Source organism: Mus pahari, chromosome 5 (genome assembly GCF_900095145.1).
Source record: "Mus pahari chromosome 5, PAHARI_EIJ_v1.1, whole genome shotgun sequence".
NCBI lineage: Eukaryota > Metazoa > Chordata > Mammalia > Rodentia > Muridae > Mus > Mus pahari.
In genome coordinates, this window is record NC_034594.1 from 148489669 (window position 1) to 148505723 (window position 16055).

Sequence of the window (16055 nt, forward strand, 5' to 3'; positions counted from 1 at the left end):
CCTGGCTGTCCTGGAACTCACTCTGTAGACCAGGCTGGCCTTGAACTCAGAAATCCGCCTGCCTCTGCCTCCCAAGTGCTGGGATTAAAGGCATGCGCTACCACACCCGGCTTTGACTAGTTTTAAAACAGTATAGTTGGTTGAAAAAAAGGATAATTGAAAAGTTTGAGATTCAGCAATATCTTGTACATATTTAGACTTCTCTACACATGAAAAAAAAAAAAAACAACCTAAACAAGTGTAGGTGTACTTGCTCATATCTGGAATCTCAGCACTCTGGAAACAGAGGCAGGAGCATGACAAATTTGAGGTTATCCTGGCCTACATAGTGAGTCCTAGGACAGCCAGGGTTATATAGTGAGGTTCTATCTAAAAAGACCAAAATGAGATGAAACAAGATGATAACGTAGGCCATAGTAACATGGGATAGGTTTTGTGCTAAATGTTCCTCAAAGCCTCATGTCAGAAAGGCTTGGTCTTCAGCCTGGGGTGCTATACGGAAAGGTGGTGGCCTAAAGACCTAGAGGAAGGTAGCTACATCCTGAAGTAGTTCCCTTGAAGGGGAGATCAGCACCTTGGTTCCTCTCTGTTGTTCTGATGTGCTTTGTAGCTGCCTCAAGCTGCACAGTCTCCTCTACCACGAGCTCCCTCCCACTCTGAACTCTACCAAAGGCCGGAGCAACAGGGACAAGCGACAAAAGACTCAATGACAAAACAGTGATCTGTCAAAGTAAAACATGTCCTTACTAAGTTAGCTTTGGATACTTTGTGACAGCAATGTAAGGCAGACTATACAAGGATGATGAGTCTATCCGTCACAAGTAAGTGATGGGTATTTTTATCTCCCTGTTTCAACGCGTCTGATGCTACTTGGGCTCACTTACTTGTGTCGATCTGTCCTAGGTTTAGAAGCTGTTATCATGTCAGGATGTAGGGACAGCAACAAAAAAGCATGCGCACTATGTCCAAACAGCAGTCACCCGAGGTCCTCTGCCACCAGGCAAACCATGAAGGCTCACAGTGGCTAGTGCCTGCTTATCTTCCTGCAGCCTGTGCGTGCTTACTGGTTTTCACGTGTCAATCTTTCCCACAGATTAGCAGTTTGCATAGGAAATGCTGAATAAATGATTTTTTTAAAAACAAAATATTTAAAAATATTTGGAATTGAGAGTCCAGCTAGAGAAGATTCCAGGAAAAGATTCCAGGATGAAGCTCAATGTGGCCAAAGTCGGGGCACACTGCAGAGAGTGTGCAGGGTGAGTGGTGTTTTCTGTGGGATTGTCCTGAAGTCAGAAACCATGAGCTTCAAAGGTCCAGACCCAACTGCAGTGTGAAGACTGCATAACACACAGAGGATTTCCACTGGACTGGGGGAGAGAGAAATGGGAACCTAGCACTTGATTCCCTGGAAGTGGCTCTTTCCTTCTTTTTCTTCAGATCAAATTATTGATGTGTGTCGAAGGACTGCTTTGGTAACTAAATATCATTTAATGGATAGTGGATTATTTCTTATAAACTAATATACAAAACCCTGCTTTATAAATCCACTAGCACTGGTTAATTAGTTCCTTCAAGGAGCTTTAATCGGGCTGTTAGTTTTTAATTGTTGCTTTTGTTTGTTTGCCAAAGGAGAACTAAGGAACATATAATGACATCATTTTCACGCGAAATTCAAGGAATTGTCACAGAATGTCCATGGTAAAGTAGCATCAACCTTGGCCTTACCCTTTAACTTCAAGGCTTCTAATACCTTTGAATCTGCAGTCACGTCGCTCACCAGTTTGACTTCGATATTTTGCGACGTCAGCTGGAGCAATTTCTCAAAGAGACGTTGACCCTGGGAAAAAATATTCAGAGACAAAGGAAGAGAGAAACCTAAATGTTTGCCATTTGGAGTTGGTATAAATAAGCTTTTTAAACTTTATGTATTCAGTTTGTAAAAGGCAAGTGCTTCCATGACAGATATTCACAGATGTGTGAAATTCCCTGGGTCTCACGACTAGAATAGAAACACAAACGTAGAAGGCACTCTGTTTTCGAGCCCTGTGCAATCCAGCAATGTGCAATAATTTTGATAACACAATGCAAATTTACTTCCCTTTTGCTTTTAAAGAGACAGTGAAATATATTCAGTCATTGCATTTGGCAGGGAAGACCAAGTGTTCTTCTCATTTACAAATTGTGCTTTGTAATCTTACAGATCTCTGGCTTCTTCCTTTGTACATACAGACTATACTTAACTTTGAAAGGTTTCTATAATGTCAACAGAAAGCCTTGAAACTACCGTGGGCATTTACAATTTACTTCATCTCGTTTAAAACCTGTTTCAGAGAACAGAACAAATGTTCTGTATAAAAATAAATAGAAATGTAAAACGCAGGCTTACAAGCATGTAATCTTGATAAGATTTATTTTGGGTAGACTGAGTGATGACAAACTCAGGTCTGATTTTATCTCCAGGACCAAGACTGCAATATTATAGTATTTGTTTCCCCTCTATGTTTAGATAGATAGTTCTTATCTTAAAAAGGAAGTGGTCTACTGTTACTGACTTTCCACGTTTGTTTGTATGGACCTCAAACACAGACACCTTCAGAAGAGCCAGCCAGATAATAAGGCTTACGTCTTAATGGGCCCCAAGTGCACCATTAAGCTTATCTTGATAAAAATCTGTGGTTGGTAATGATTATTTATAAAGGATTTGGTGACTGGGAGGAGTTGATGAAGCAAATGAAGATGCAAATGAGCATGCAAATGAGCATGCAAACAAGCATGCAAATGAGGATACAAATGAGGATCCAAGCGGTGATTCCTGAAAAACCTCCTGGTGGAGGAGAAAGATCAAAGATTAAAAGTCCAATACTCCAAGGAGCTGGTGTGACAGCTGACAGCAGAAAAAGGTATCTGGCACAGTCACTCAGCAGTGTGCTATAGCCCAGATCTGGCCAGCAGCCAAAGTTCCATATACCTCTGCCATACAGCCTGTTAGTGGAGGTTAAGGTTGCCTACGTGACACTTACCCCAGACCCTCAAAGTTCTCAGTATCCCAGAGCCTAGGGTAACTTCACCCTTAACAAACAGCGTATGTATAGGGGTGTAATTAACAGATTCAAACACCTTTTAGTAAAGGCCTAATGAGAAAGTTAGGGAGGGCGACCCCTGGCTGCTTGTTTGCTGTCTTGGTATGTGAGGCTTTCCCCCCCTTATAATTTAGTGTGTGTGTGTGTGTGTATGTGTGTGTGTGTTTCTTTGTGTATGTCTGTGTGAGTGTGAGCCAATGTGTCCCATGTATGCAGGGGGGTTGGTGGAGTCCAGGCACGGATACCAGATGCCCTGGAGCTGGAACTCCAGGTGGCTGTGGGACATGTGTGCTGGGAACTGAACATGCGTCCCCTGGCCAAGCACCAAGTGGTCTTAATCACTGAGCCCCCCCCTCCATTCCCCTTAGAGTGTGAACTTTAAGTGAGGGCATAGGCAAGAAGAGGCTTTATACACAATACATGAGGCTGAACCCACATTGCAAGGCCTATGGCTTTTTCTGTTCTATATCAGCAACTCTTCTTTGTCAACTTTGGCCCTAGGCTATGCCTGCCCCATAGTGATGAAGGTTAGGTTCTGTCTGCATGGGGCAGATTGCTATCCCACCCCTCAGCCTGGTCAACATTTATTCACACAAGTTGGTTGCAGTTTCCTTTCACACACACACACACACACACACACACACACACACACACACACACACACTAATTTTCGTGCTTGGCAATATCCCGTAGATAGTGGGCAAGTATTTTTTCTTAACTTCCTTTATTTTTTAAATTTTAGTTAACAAATAATATTTAGAACAAATAAAATATAAGTTGCCACCTGTACTGTCTTCATTCACAGCCCTATACCTTGATCTTACTCCCCTTGCATTCTTTTGTGTAATTTAAAACAAAGACCAGACTGGTATACGTGATTGAAAATAGAAACACTGACACCTACAGACACAGGAAGGCTGCCATTTAATGAAGTTGCTTTCCCCCTTTAGTATGTGGCAGTTTCTCATGCTAGGGAATCTGAACAGTTTTGCCATAACATTCACTATGATAAGCTTGAGCTCCTATATATGTACCTGATTGGAACTTCTATTAAAACTTCTGTTTTAGACATGTTATGTTCCTGTTCCAACATTTTTGTTTTAACAATTAAAATGTGTCAACTTTGTGTGTGTGCATGTGTATGTATGTGTGTCCATATGTGTATATGTAGAGTATATGTACGTATATGATGAGGGCTACATCTGCTCTCTGGGTGTGTATATGGAAACTCAAGGTTAGTTTGGGATGCCATTTCTTTTAAATGTTTCTTTTATTTCCTTAGATGAAGGGATGAGATAAAAGCCAGCCATACATGACCTGTGCAAATACATTGATTGCTTGGGCTGAGCTCAGAGCATTTCTTTGTCTGTTCTAACTATCCCAGGACTAGGCCTGGAAGATTCTACCCTCCATATAATCTTATTTTCCAAGATGACTGATTTAATCAGCCTTCTCTCAGCTTCTCACTGAATTGCTCTGATTGGCCTCATACTAACTTTGGCAATATGTTCTAATCTTCTGGCTCATTCTGTCTTCATCTGTGTCTAGCTTGTTCTCTCTGCTACCAGTCTTTGTTCAATTGTCCCAGTATAACTGCCATACACACTCACCACACACCTTATCTATCACCTTTTTATCTCTTGATGCTTTGAAGTTCTCCTGAGACTTGGGTGTATCCTATCTCTGACTCATTCTGTCAAATCTTTCTCTGACTCATCACTTTGTCTGCTCCTCAACTAGATATCACTTTCAAACATGGCTGCTTTCTTCTAAAAACTAACCATTTCCTTCATTGTTAGGGATTAAACATGTATACTAAGAGTATGTCTGTATTCCAATGAGATCATATTATAGTCCAGGATATGTCTGAATTCCATTTGGATCATAACTTTGGATATGATGCCTTGTCAGAGCAGCCATGTTGCTGGATGAAAATTCCTCTACAATTCCTCAGCTACCATTTACCTTGTTTTTTGAGTTGTTTTTGAGACAGAGCTAGGCAGGCTAGCCAGTGAGCCCTGGGGATCCACCTATTTCTGTCTGCCAAGTGCTGGGAGTACAAGCTCATGCCACCATGTCTGTTTTATCTTTGTTTTTATGTTTTGTTAGTTTGTTTTTGTTTTTTGTTTTGTATGACTTCTAGGAATTAAATTCTAGTCTTCATGTTTGCACATCAAGCAGTTCATGACCTGAGCCATCTTCCCAACCTCAGAATGTAGAATTTTTAAAGACTTAAATATGCTTATGAATGTGTATCTGAACATGAATGAAGGTGCTGAATGAGACCAGAAGAGGCTATAGAATCCTTAGAACTGGAATTTTAGGTGGTTGAAAGCTACTTTACTTGGGTCCTGAAATCAAACTTGGGTCTTCTGCCAGAGGAGCACATACTCTTAACCATCTTTCTAGTCCACACTTTCAAAGTACACTGTGCTGGGTATAGGTCTCCAGCAAAGTTCTCTGTGTTGAATTCACTTGCTAAAAAAAGAGAAAGAAATAACAAAAACATCTTGTCTTTTAAATACAAACAATTAAAAATCTTATCTTTTCTGCTCAAAACCACTAGCTACCGGCTAGACTCATGAACCAAACATGAATGTAAGATTAACTTTTAAATTATGTTCATGTATCAACACATAAATATGGGATCCTATAATGGTGAATATTGATTGTTAATCTCACAGTATCTAGAAGCACTCAGGATACAAACCTTCGAGAGATTACTTAGAATAGGTTAATTGAGGTGGGAAAATCCACCTTAACTGTGGGTGGTACCATTCTGGGAATTGGGGTCCTGGGATTAACAAAAGGGAGAAAAGTGAGCTGAATATTAGCATTCACCTTTCTCTGCTTCCTGATATGGATATTACCAACCACATTATATATGACCAGCTGGCTCAGTTTCCTGCCACTGTGACATCTCTGTCATCATGTACCATATCCTGGAGCTATGAACCAAAATGAACCCTTTCTTAATTTAGTTTTGTTGGGGTATTTTATCACAGCCAACAGAAAAGTAACTAAGACAGATTCTCCAGAAAGAAAGGGGACTTGATGTGGCCGGATGAGTAAGGCCTTTATACATCTTAACACAGAGAGTGGAAATGATGCTGGAGCCCTTAGACAGGGAAGACATTTAGGGCGAAATGATCAGAGGAAGTGCGTGGTCAGGTTGGGTCGCCTTGCTATGCCTGGAGGAGATGAGTCTCTCAGATCATAGGGTTGTCTTCAGGGCTCGCTCTTTTGCCAGTGCTATATGGAAGGACTTTTCCTTTAAAAATGAAATTATCCTTCACGAAAAATGCACTGTACTCTAGGCAGAGGTAAAAGGACCTTTGCCTGCACCTGCTGGCTCTGACTTGCTATTAGGCAAGGCACCATATTCTGATTCTGGTACCTTTGGATGACTGGTGAGTGGGGTTTATAAATTATTCTTATGTCTCTTATCTCAAACCAACCGGAACAGAGAATGAAATGCTCAAATATAACATGAAAGGAAAAAGCAGAGATCCTCAGCACAGCAGAGAAGTCATGCTCAGAACCGTGAACAAGGAACTTGGTACAACGCATTGTAGGGAAGTGTGTAGCTCATGGGGTTGGTTCTCAAACTTGCCTTACAATCAAACATTCTGCTCACGTAAAATGTTTTTTTTTTTTATTTCATGTGTGCATGTATATGTGAGTGTTCATGATTGTGTATATGTACACACATGCGTGTGTGTGGCCTTCAGAGGACAACCTCGGGTGTCGCTTCTTAGGTGTCTTCAAACTTTTGTTTAAAGGGTTGCTCATTGGACTGGAACTTTCGGAAGTATATAAGGCTAGCTGGTCAGCATGCTTCAGGACACTAGTAATGTAACTCCATCTTACCAGTGCTGGTATTACAAGCATGTGCTACCATGTCCAGCTTCGTATGTGGGTTTTGGGAATCAAACTTGCATTCTTGTGGTGGTTTCAATGGCCACCATAGACTCATGTGTTTGAGTGATTGGCCCATAGGAAGAGGAGGCACTATTAGCAGGTGTGGCCTTGTTGGGATAGGTGTGGCCTTGTTGGAGGAAGTATGTCACTATGGGGGCGGGCTTTCAGGTCTCCTATGCTCAAGCGATGCTCAGTGTGGCACAAGGTCTCTCCTGCTGCCTGAGGATCCAGATGTAGAACTCTTAGCTCCTTCTCCAACACCATGTCTGCCTGCACATGCCATGCTTTCCGCCATGATGATAATGGACTAACTTCTGAAACTGTAAGCCAGCGCTAATGAGATGCTTTCTTTTATAAGAGTTACCATGTCATGGTGTCTCTTCACAGCAATAAAACTCTAAGACAGTTCTCATGCTTTCATGCTTACAAGGAAACTGCTTTACCAACAGAGCTTTTCCCTTGGCCCTAAAAATCTTAAGCTTAACATTTCCTGGACCCTTTCTGTATTCTTCTTTATAGAACTCAGGGGCTCCACGGAATACTTGGGCAAGCCACTGAGTTTTATCCCTTCATCATGAAGTATGGTATAGAATCAAGATGCTAAGATTTGATAACTAAATGAGAATTTCATAGATAGAGGATACTCTAGAGGGTTACCAGTATCTTTTTGTAAATAAGGACAAAAGAGAACAAAAGCAACAAACAAACAAACCAACAACGAACGACAAAGACAAAGAAACAGAACACTGGGGAGAGCTGATGTTACTCAGCTTGCTGGTGGCAAGGCAGGCCTAGGAGCTCTGGCTGGTCTCAGTCCTGGAGCTCTGCCTACAGAGCCATTTTGTTGGGAAAGAGGTTACTCCCAAGTTTTTGGATCCCTTTTCCTGAGCTAGAGTTTATTTGAGTCTCTTAAGCCAAGCAGTTCAGGCTAGGGGGCCAACCTATGACTAACATGTGGAGATGCAGCATGAAAGAAGAAAGACTTACTCTTGGTGCTGTTTGCCTTAGAGTGGGTCTGACTTATTTCACAGTGTTTTGGTCTGTTCTGATCAAAGAGTCTTGTCTAAGAAAACGTGAAGTAAAAGCAGTCCAGAAAGAAAGCCATCCTCTTTATACAATGAACAACAGCACAGGAAATGTGATAACAAAACCAATAAGGAACTTTTATCACTGTCCTCCTTTTACAAGTGTCTCAAGGGAGTGTGTGTGTGTGTGTGTGTGTGTGTGTTATTTTTCCTGTCTGAGTGAGGACAGCACACAAAGCCACACTCTGGTCTTATCACACACTATAATGTTGCTTCCAATGTATTTTGTGTGTAGGAGGCTCTTTCAATGCCTCGTTACTTACAGTGAGTGTTTTTTAGATGCGCTCACCATATCTCACTCATATATACATTCAATGTTCTGAGTCAGGGGTGGGAATGGGTCACAAGGGAAAAGCAAGCAATGTGATACGACCAAGGCTGTGCATTCTGCTGAGCTTGGAGGAGTTAATGACATTGGAAGCTCACAGTAGAGTAGGACTGATTACAATGTCTTTCTTAGAAGACAGTTAACTATGAACCGGTTGTCTACAGAATATTTAAGCAGAATGAGTACATAGCTGTAAATAATCTCAAAGTACATTATTAACTTGATTATAGGTTGGGTGGGTGAAAGGTTGATTCTTTAGACAGCATTTCTCAGAAAAAAAAAAATCCCACAGCAGCAGAGTTAAAGTCTGGGGAGCAAAGGAACCTGAGGAGTGTCTTTATTCCACTTGAATGACCCAGAGATGTTTGTTCAACAAGAAGCAAGGCAGGCACTGAGGCAGCATTCCCAGGCCTGGGGCTGAGAAGAGGGAATCCCAGTGGGAATTTCTACTTGCCCAGGAAAACCTTCCAGCCTTTACCATTCACCACATGAAAGACAAAAGCCATCAGCACTCTGATAGAGAGAAGCACCCATACATTTAAATGGATCCAACACAAAAGGTATGAATGTTTGAGCAGTGCCATAGCTGGAGTCTTGAGTGTCCTCCAGAATCACATGTATTATTGTCGAGGTCTAGTTGGCATCACTGGGAGGAGAGGGAGACATGAGGAGGTGGGGCCTAGTGAGAGATCTTCAGATCTTGGTGATCTCCCTCGAAGGGAGTAGGAGACACTCTCTCCCCTTTCTGTTTCAACTGCCCATCCAACAGCTGAGTCCTATTGATCTGCCTTAAGCTTCTTAACAGTAGAGCCACCTGATCATGGCCCACACTGTGCAACAGTGTGAGTTGAAATAATTTTTTGGTCTTTATAAATTGACTGTCTTAGGTTCTTCTCCAGAAGGATGGAAAGATGGCTTAACACAAACACAGTGGGCACCTGATGATACAGAAGCCAGAAGCCAAGATCCAACTACACGTGAATTCTCCAAGATGGAGAGGGGTGGTTGGGATGGAATGTAGGACTTCAGCATGAATGTAGACAGATAATTAATGCACACTACAACCATGCTTCAGGTTCAAGCTAGCAGCCTGTGGTGATTTGAATATGCTTGGCCTTTGGGAGGTGTGGCCTTATTCAAGGATAGGTAGCCTTGTTAGAGGAAGTGTGTCACTGTGGAGGCGAGACTTTGAGGTCTCACATGTATGCTCAAATCTGGCCAGTGTGATCCAAAGCCTGCACCTGGCTCCCTGCAGAAGACAGTCTCCGTCTGGCTGTCTTTGGTCAAGATGTAGAACTCTCAGCTCCTTCTCCAGCATCATGTCTGTCTGCACACTGCCATGTTTCCTGCCACGCCCAATTAAATGTTTGCCTTTATAAGAGTTGCTTTGGTCATGGTGTCTCTTCACAGCCATAGAAATCATAACTGAGACACAGCCTGAAGACCAAATTTTGAAGTGTTTTAAAGCACCTGTGTGCATGCATATATACATGTACATGAATACACGTATATTTATAATATTTACATATGTACACACAAATAGGAGGAGGATAATCTCCTAAGCACAGGGAATATTCAGATAATCAATGCATTGGAAGAAAAAAATCTGTCCAACTCAGGAATGATATAAATCTAAAAAACAAACAGAAAGAAAGAAAAAAAAAAGAAAGAAAGAAAGAAAGAAAGAAAGAAAGAAAGAAAGAAAGAAAGAAAAAAGCTGAGACTACACCTGAAGCAGAGGCACATTTTCTAGTAGAGAAAGACCTAGATTCTTTTGTAAAGCAACTGGACATTAAAGATTGAAATTCTTACATGTCTCTGGTCAAAGGAAGGGATGGAGTGACTCAGAAAGAAATTCATATGTGACTGGCAGGGAGCCAGCCACCATAGCACTAAGTTCTACCCAGTGGGCAGATCATAGCCAAGAATCCTGTACCCATACAAGACTTCACATGTGGGGATGAAGCAGAGAAAAATTTGTAGATATTTAGAGACTTAGCAACTGTCCTGCCTGCATACCCCATATGAGGAACAGCTTTAAGGAAAGACACTAACCAAATACAAGAAAAAAAAAAATCAACTCTCTGAATACTGTAAAAGAAGATAGAGGGAAAAAGGAATGAGTGGGGCATAATATTTTCTGCATTAATATTTAATGCATTTGCTAAATAAAGACTCTTAATAGAAGCAATGCATGATATAAAACAGGAGCAGGTGCATCAGGGCCCCTAAATAATAGACCCCAAAGAATTAAAATTTCTCCAGGGAATCCATGCAGGGTGAGTTGTGGTGCCAGAGGAGCAGCTGCATCCTGTGTAATGAATCCGTGTGTGTGTGTGTGTGTGTGTGTGTGTGTGTGTGTGTGTGGTGAGCAAGTGTGTGTGCACATGAGTGTGTATAGCTATGTGTGTGTTTGTGTACCCATTTGTGTGTATAAATTATGCATGGACTATCAACTGTCCAACCCTTTTTAATAGCCACAGAGAGATGATTTGCCTTTTTTTAAAAACTGCAGTTTTTCAGATATTTATAGCAAGAGGCTACTGCCATATAATGAGAAAATATCCAATTGTCCTTTAAAGTAAAGCACTAAGCCACTGATGCTGGTGTGCAGCCATAAGCCTTGCACTCAGTTGGTAGAGACAGGGGAATTGCAGCAAATTTGAGGTCACCTACACATATTTAGTAAGACCTTGTCATAACTCAACACACCAAGCCAAAAATGACAAATAAAACAACAGCAGAGAAGGGGGGGGGAGTGAGCTGAAAGATAGGGAATGCATAGAGGGAGAAAAGCGAAAACAAACAAGCAAACAAACAAAGCCCCAAAGACCCAGCTAGGACAAGCCTAGTCCTCACTTGATCCAGAGAATGAAGAATCATGCCTTTGGAGCTGTGATTTATTGACACCTATATTGCTGGCTTTGGGAGAAATTACACAGGTTAAAGACCTGCCAAGAATGTTATTTATGCATTTGCATCAGAATAATGATCTCCCTTGAAAGTATACTGGAATGCAAGCAGGGGCATAATCATAATTTGTCAACAGATTGGGAGAGAGGAGCATGCAGAAGCAGCAGAAAGTACTGAGGGAGGACAGACTAGGGGAGGACAGAATCCACGGGAGCCGGAGAGCTGCTGAGCCCCAAAGGACAGAGGCAGAGGCAGAGGCAGGCCTTTCGGGGTACATTCTCCTTTCGGGGTACATTCCCTTGCAGCTCCTTGCATGGCTGTATTCCCTTTCTGAGTGTTCACAGGTTTTTGGGGTCAGGGGTGGTGTCTCCCTTGCTGTATTTCAAGCTTGTATTTCCAGCAAAGAGGACACCCCCCCCCCCCAAACGTTCTGCTCAATGAAGGCACGTTGAAAACGGTTTGTTGTCCCATTTTAAAAACTGGAGAATGCCGATGTAAGTAAGCATTTGCTGTGTGCAGAGCTGGGGGAAAGGCATGATTTTGACGAGGGACACCTTTTCTCTTAGGCTCTGCTGGCTCATGCTGACACTGCGCCAGGAAGTCTGTTATGTTCGGTCTGGAGATGACAGGTAGCTCTCAGGAGTCATTTATGGTTTGACGCCAACCCACAGCTCCCTGCTCCTCCTGGTTACATGCTAGACAATCAAGACCCAGGGATAAATACCACCCCAGGCTTCACAGTCCAGGAATCCATGAGTTTTTCAAACATACACTGTTGTCTGATTCCAGAGAGAATAATGGTGAGATATAGGATTATATTGAAGTGGGCAAAAATCAGGCTGACAAGCCAGCTGGGGAAGAGAGCAACCTGGAGCTGTCTTAAACCATGAAATTCAAACTATGTTTATTAGACTGGCACATTTTCCATCAGGCATTCTCATTCTTGGCTGCCCAGCGGACGCCTCTAGTTGTTTCTAAGCTTGGCCTCTTTCCAAATGTTATAATGTAAAAGTATCCTGGGAGGGTGGAGGGGCACATCCATCTATTTTTGAAGCCCCCAGGTTATTCTAGGCAGTCATGGTTATAAACCATCGCATCAGGGGTGGGAACTGAGGATCTACAGAGGACAAAGCACATTTGTCCTTCTCCTTTCTTTACTTAAGACTAAAGGACAGGGCTGGGCGTGGTGGCACACGCCTTTAATCCCAGCACTTGGGAGGCAGAGGCAGGTGGATTTCTGAGTTCGAGGTCAGCCTGGTCTACAGAGTGAGTTTCAGGATAGCCAGGGCTATACAGAGAAACCCTGTCTCGAAAAACCAAAAAAAAAAAAAAAAAAGATTGAAGGACAGTGAAAATCCATGTTTACAACAATTCAGAGCTGGGTGTCCACTATATTTAGGGACCTGCATGTGGAAAACAGAAGCAGTCCCTTTTTGAGTCCTGTTTCATCATTGCACAAAGCAATATGAGGCAGACATCATCCTATATATTTTCTAGACAAGGAAATAAGAATCATAGGAGTTATGGCACTTGTTCAAAGTGGCCACAGCTATTAAACCACTAAGTATATAAAATACATCAAATGCCAAACCCTATAGCTGTGGTATGTTGGAGGTCCCCCATGGGTCCCTGTAGTCAGTGGCATATACCATAGTGAAAAGACTGTGGTTATATTAGTAATTTTTTCATATTAAAACAGAATATAATGGCAAACATGGATTTACTTATTTATGTGGCTTTTACTTTTGGAGCTTCTGTGAACAATGGCTCCACAACTTTGGGCTTCAGATGAAGCAGCACCTCAGAGTGGGAGCCATGTCTGAAGAAGCCACTCACCACAGGGGCATGAATATGAAGAAGAGGAAAATAAAATTAGCATCCCACAATCCTCTTTGAGAGCTGATGGCATACCCTCACTGGCCTAAGGACTTTCCACAAGACCCCTACATCTCCAGGTTTCCACTACTTCACAATGGTCCCCAGTACTTGAGAGTTTGTCACCATGACAATGTAGATAGACCTGCAGGGCACTGTATTTAGTGAAACAAGTTAGGCATGGAAATAGGCCACTGACAGTTTCCCTCATGAGCGGAATCTATACAGCAAAACTCATGGACTACTAACAGTGGTTACCAGAGAGTTGAGAGAGAATAGGGTTAGTGGAGTAGGGGTGAAAGGGACTCATGGAACCAAGAGGTATGATCCCATTGTTTGGCAAGAGGAATATGTTCTATGATTCTGTGTCTCACGGGGTAAATGTAATTGACACTAATGACTTATATACCTCAATATAGCTAGAAAAAATTGGAAATATTTGCCTTCAAGAAATGACAGAAGAAATGCATATGCTAGTTTCTCTGAGCTAATCATTAGCTCATATATATATATATATATATATATGAATCCATATATCATACCATATCTCCTAAATATGGACAAATGTGTGCCAGTCAAGAAAACCTTAAATATAAGAGATATTTAATAAATAACCTCTAATACCACTGAAAAATAGGATTCATCTGGGCCCTAGAAATAGTATTTTATTACAAAGTGGATCCTGACCATGGGTGGGAGGGGTGAAGAGACATCACAAGGAACAAGGACCACTGAGGGAGGGACAGAGATGGAAGGGAAAGGAACCTAGAGAGCCACTGATGATGGAGAATTGAGGTGGAGATAGGGAACAAAGGTATGGACTAATATGAAAAAGTAATTATAATACAAATGAATGTCAGAATTGACACAAACTCATTATGACAGTTTATCTAATCCTCATCTTTGAAAAAAAAATTGCCTTTTTTAAAAACGGGTAATCACCAAGTTTCTGTCACAGTGAAGCTCATTACTGGTGAACCGTGTTAAACTGACTGGAATGTGAGCTGAGGTATACGCACAGAGGAGCGGATATACATGATGACATGTATGGTAGCAATAAGCACATACACAGGCTTTAACTTAGTCTACAGCATCTGCTGCCACCCTGGCTTTGATGCTGAGAAAATGGAGGCACAGACAGTCCTGAATCCTGGTTGAGGTCACACAGCTGCTAAGTAGGGAAATCCTACAGGCTTTCTAAAATCTGCTAATCACCTAACGTGTGGAGAGAGGACCCGAGCTGTACTTTGCAAACAACCTTCTGGATCATTGCGTTCTCTCCCTCCTCATTAACTCTGCCAAATCCTGTGCAATTTAAAAACTATCCAAATTTTCCCAAATCAAACACTTTAATGTATCATCAGTTGGCAATCCTGCCAGTTGGGAGCTCTCTGGGAGGCCAGCATCTAATTGATTTCACATAAATGCAGCTCTTCAACATTCCATTGTTTCAGCTCATTAATTATTTCATTTGGTACCTCACTGAAGTCAGAAAGAACGGGTACTCTCTCTGCATGGATCAGGTCGCTCCACTGATCAGCCCCCAGCAGCCACATTTCTTGGCTTTTCCCAAAACATCTTGATTTCATAAAAAAAAATCCCATCTTTTTATCTCATAAATTAGCAATCAAAATGTCCTGTAAATTTCAATATCGTGTTAGAAAAAGTCATCATTGTGGCAGAGAGAAATGAAATCTCCTTTTCCTAGCCAAGCATTTACACTAATTTCAAGGTATGGCTGCTATAGCACTGTGGGATCCACTAGCTTTCAGCTAGGCCTTGCTTGAGACAGTGCAAAGAATAGAAGGAAACAGGCACGAAGGCCGATGACCCTAGTGAGATGTGGGGAAGGTGAAATGAGGGTTGTACAGTAGGAATCAAAGCCGCATCCTTTGGGTGCTTCTGGTGTAAACATGAAGACCCATGCTCACTTCCCAGGACTCACATGACTACCTGGGCTTGGCACAGCGCTAGTGTAATTCCAGTGGGGGAGGAGTAGACGGAGGCAGATCCCTGGGTTCACTGGCTCAGCAGTGCAGCCAATCACCACTGAGGTGACCCATTCAGAGACTCTGTCTTTTTATACGAGGTGTGCCGTTTCTAAGGAACGGTAATGGTACCTAAAGTTGACCTCTCTCCTTTCACAGGCAAGCACACATACACATGTGCACCATCACACACATATATGTGCATACACATACATCCACACATGCAGTTCTTCGGAGTCAAATACATAACACATTTTAAAGGAATGTCAGTTTGCCGGCACTAGTTTTGTAAAGTCCACTTTTATCATTCATGCTGATAACAGGCACTATTCACTCTTACAAGCTTGCCTCTCATCTAGATGAGACATGGATCCCAGGGACGTGTTTATTTGTGTCTGTCTGCTGCTGGGCTGGGCTTGCCTGCCAGAGTGTAGAGTTCTGTCGGATATTTTGCTTACAGCCACACTGTAATAAATAGGTGCTTTGTGTTATACTTCCAGCTCATCTCTCTGCTATTTATCGTCCCCTAGAGCAATTTGCAGGCTCTGTTAGTTTAGAAATAACTGTCATGTTTGACTATTATCCATTAGATAAAAGATGGTTTTTTAAAAAAGAGATGACGAGAGCACTGGGAACGTGACTCAGTGGGTAGAGAGCTTGCCCAGAATTCAGGAGACACTGGGTCCAATATCAGCACTGCATAGATATGGCAATTATGTCAGCAATTCCATAATATGAAGGGTAAAGACAAGAGGACCGGACAGTCAGGTCAACCTTGGCCACAAAGCAGATTTGAGGACTGCCTAAGCTACTTAAAACTCCATAAGAAGAAGGAGAAGGAGGAGGAGGAGGAGGAGGAGGAGGA

General features: G+C 42.2%; 1 protein-coding gene across 3 annotated transcripts in view; it reads right to left on the reverse strand.

Annotated features, from left to right (window-relative positions):
* Positions 1-16055, reverse strand: part of Pld5 (phospholipase D family member 5) — a 311303-nt gene that overhangs the window by 110862 nt on the left and 184386 nt on the right. For 2 of the 3 annotated variants that reach the window (XM_021198311.1, XM_021198312.1), the window contains exon 4: positions 1726-1837. In XM_021198311.1, coding sequence (XP_021053970.1) covers positions 1726-1837 — 112 coding nt within the window. Of the gene's footprint in view, positions 1-1725; positions 1838-16055 lie in introns of those variants that run through there. The other variant, XM_029538767.1, reaches the window with a different exon arrangement.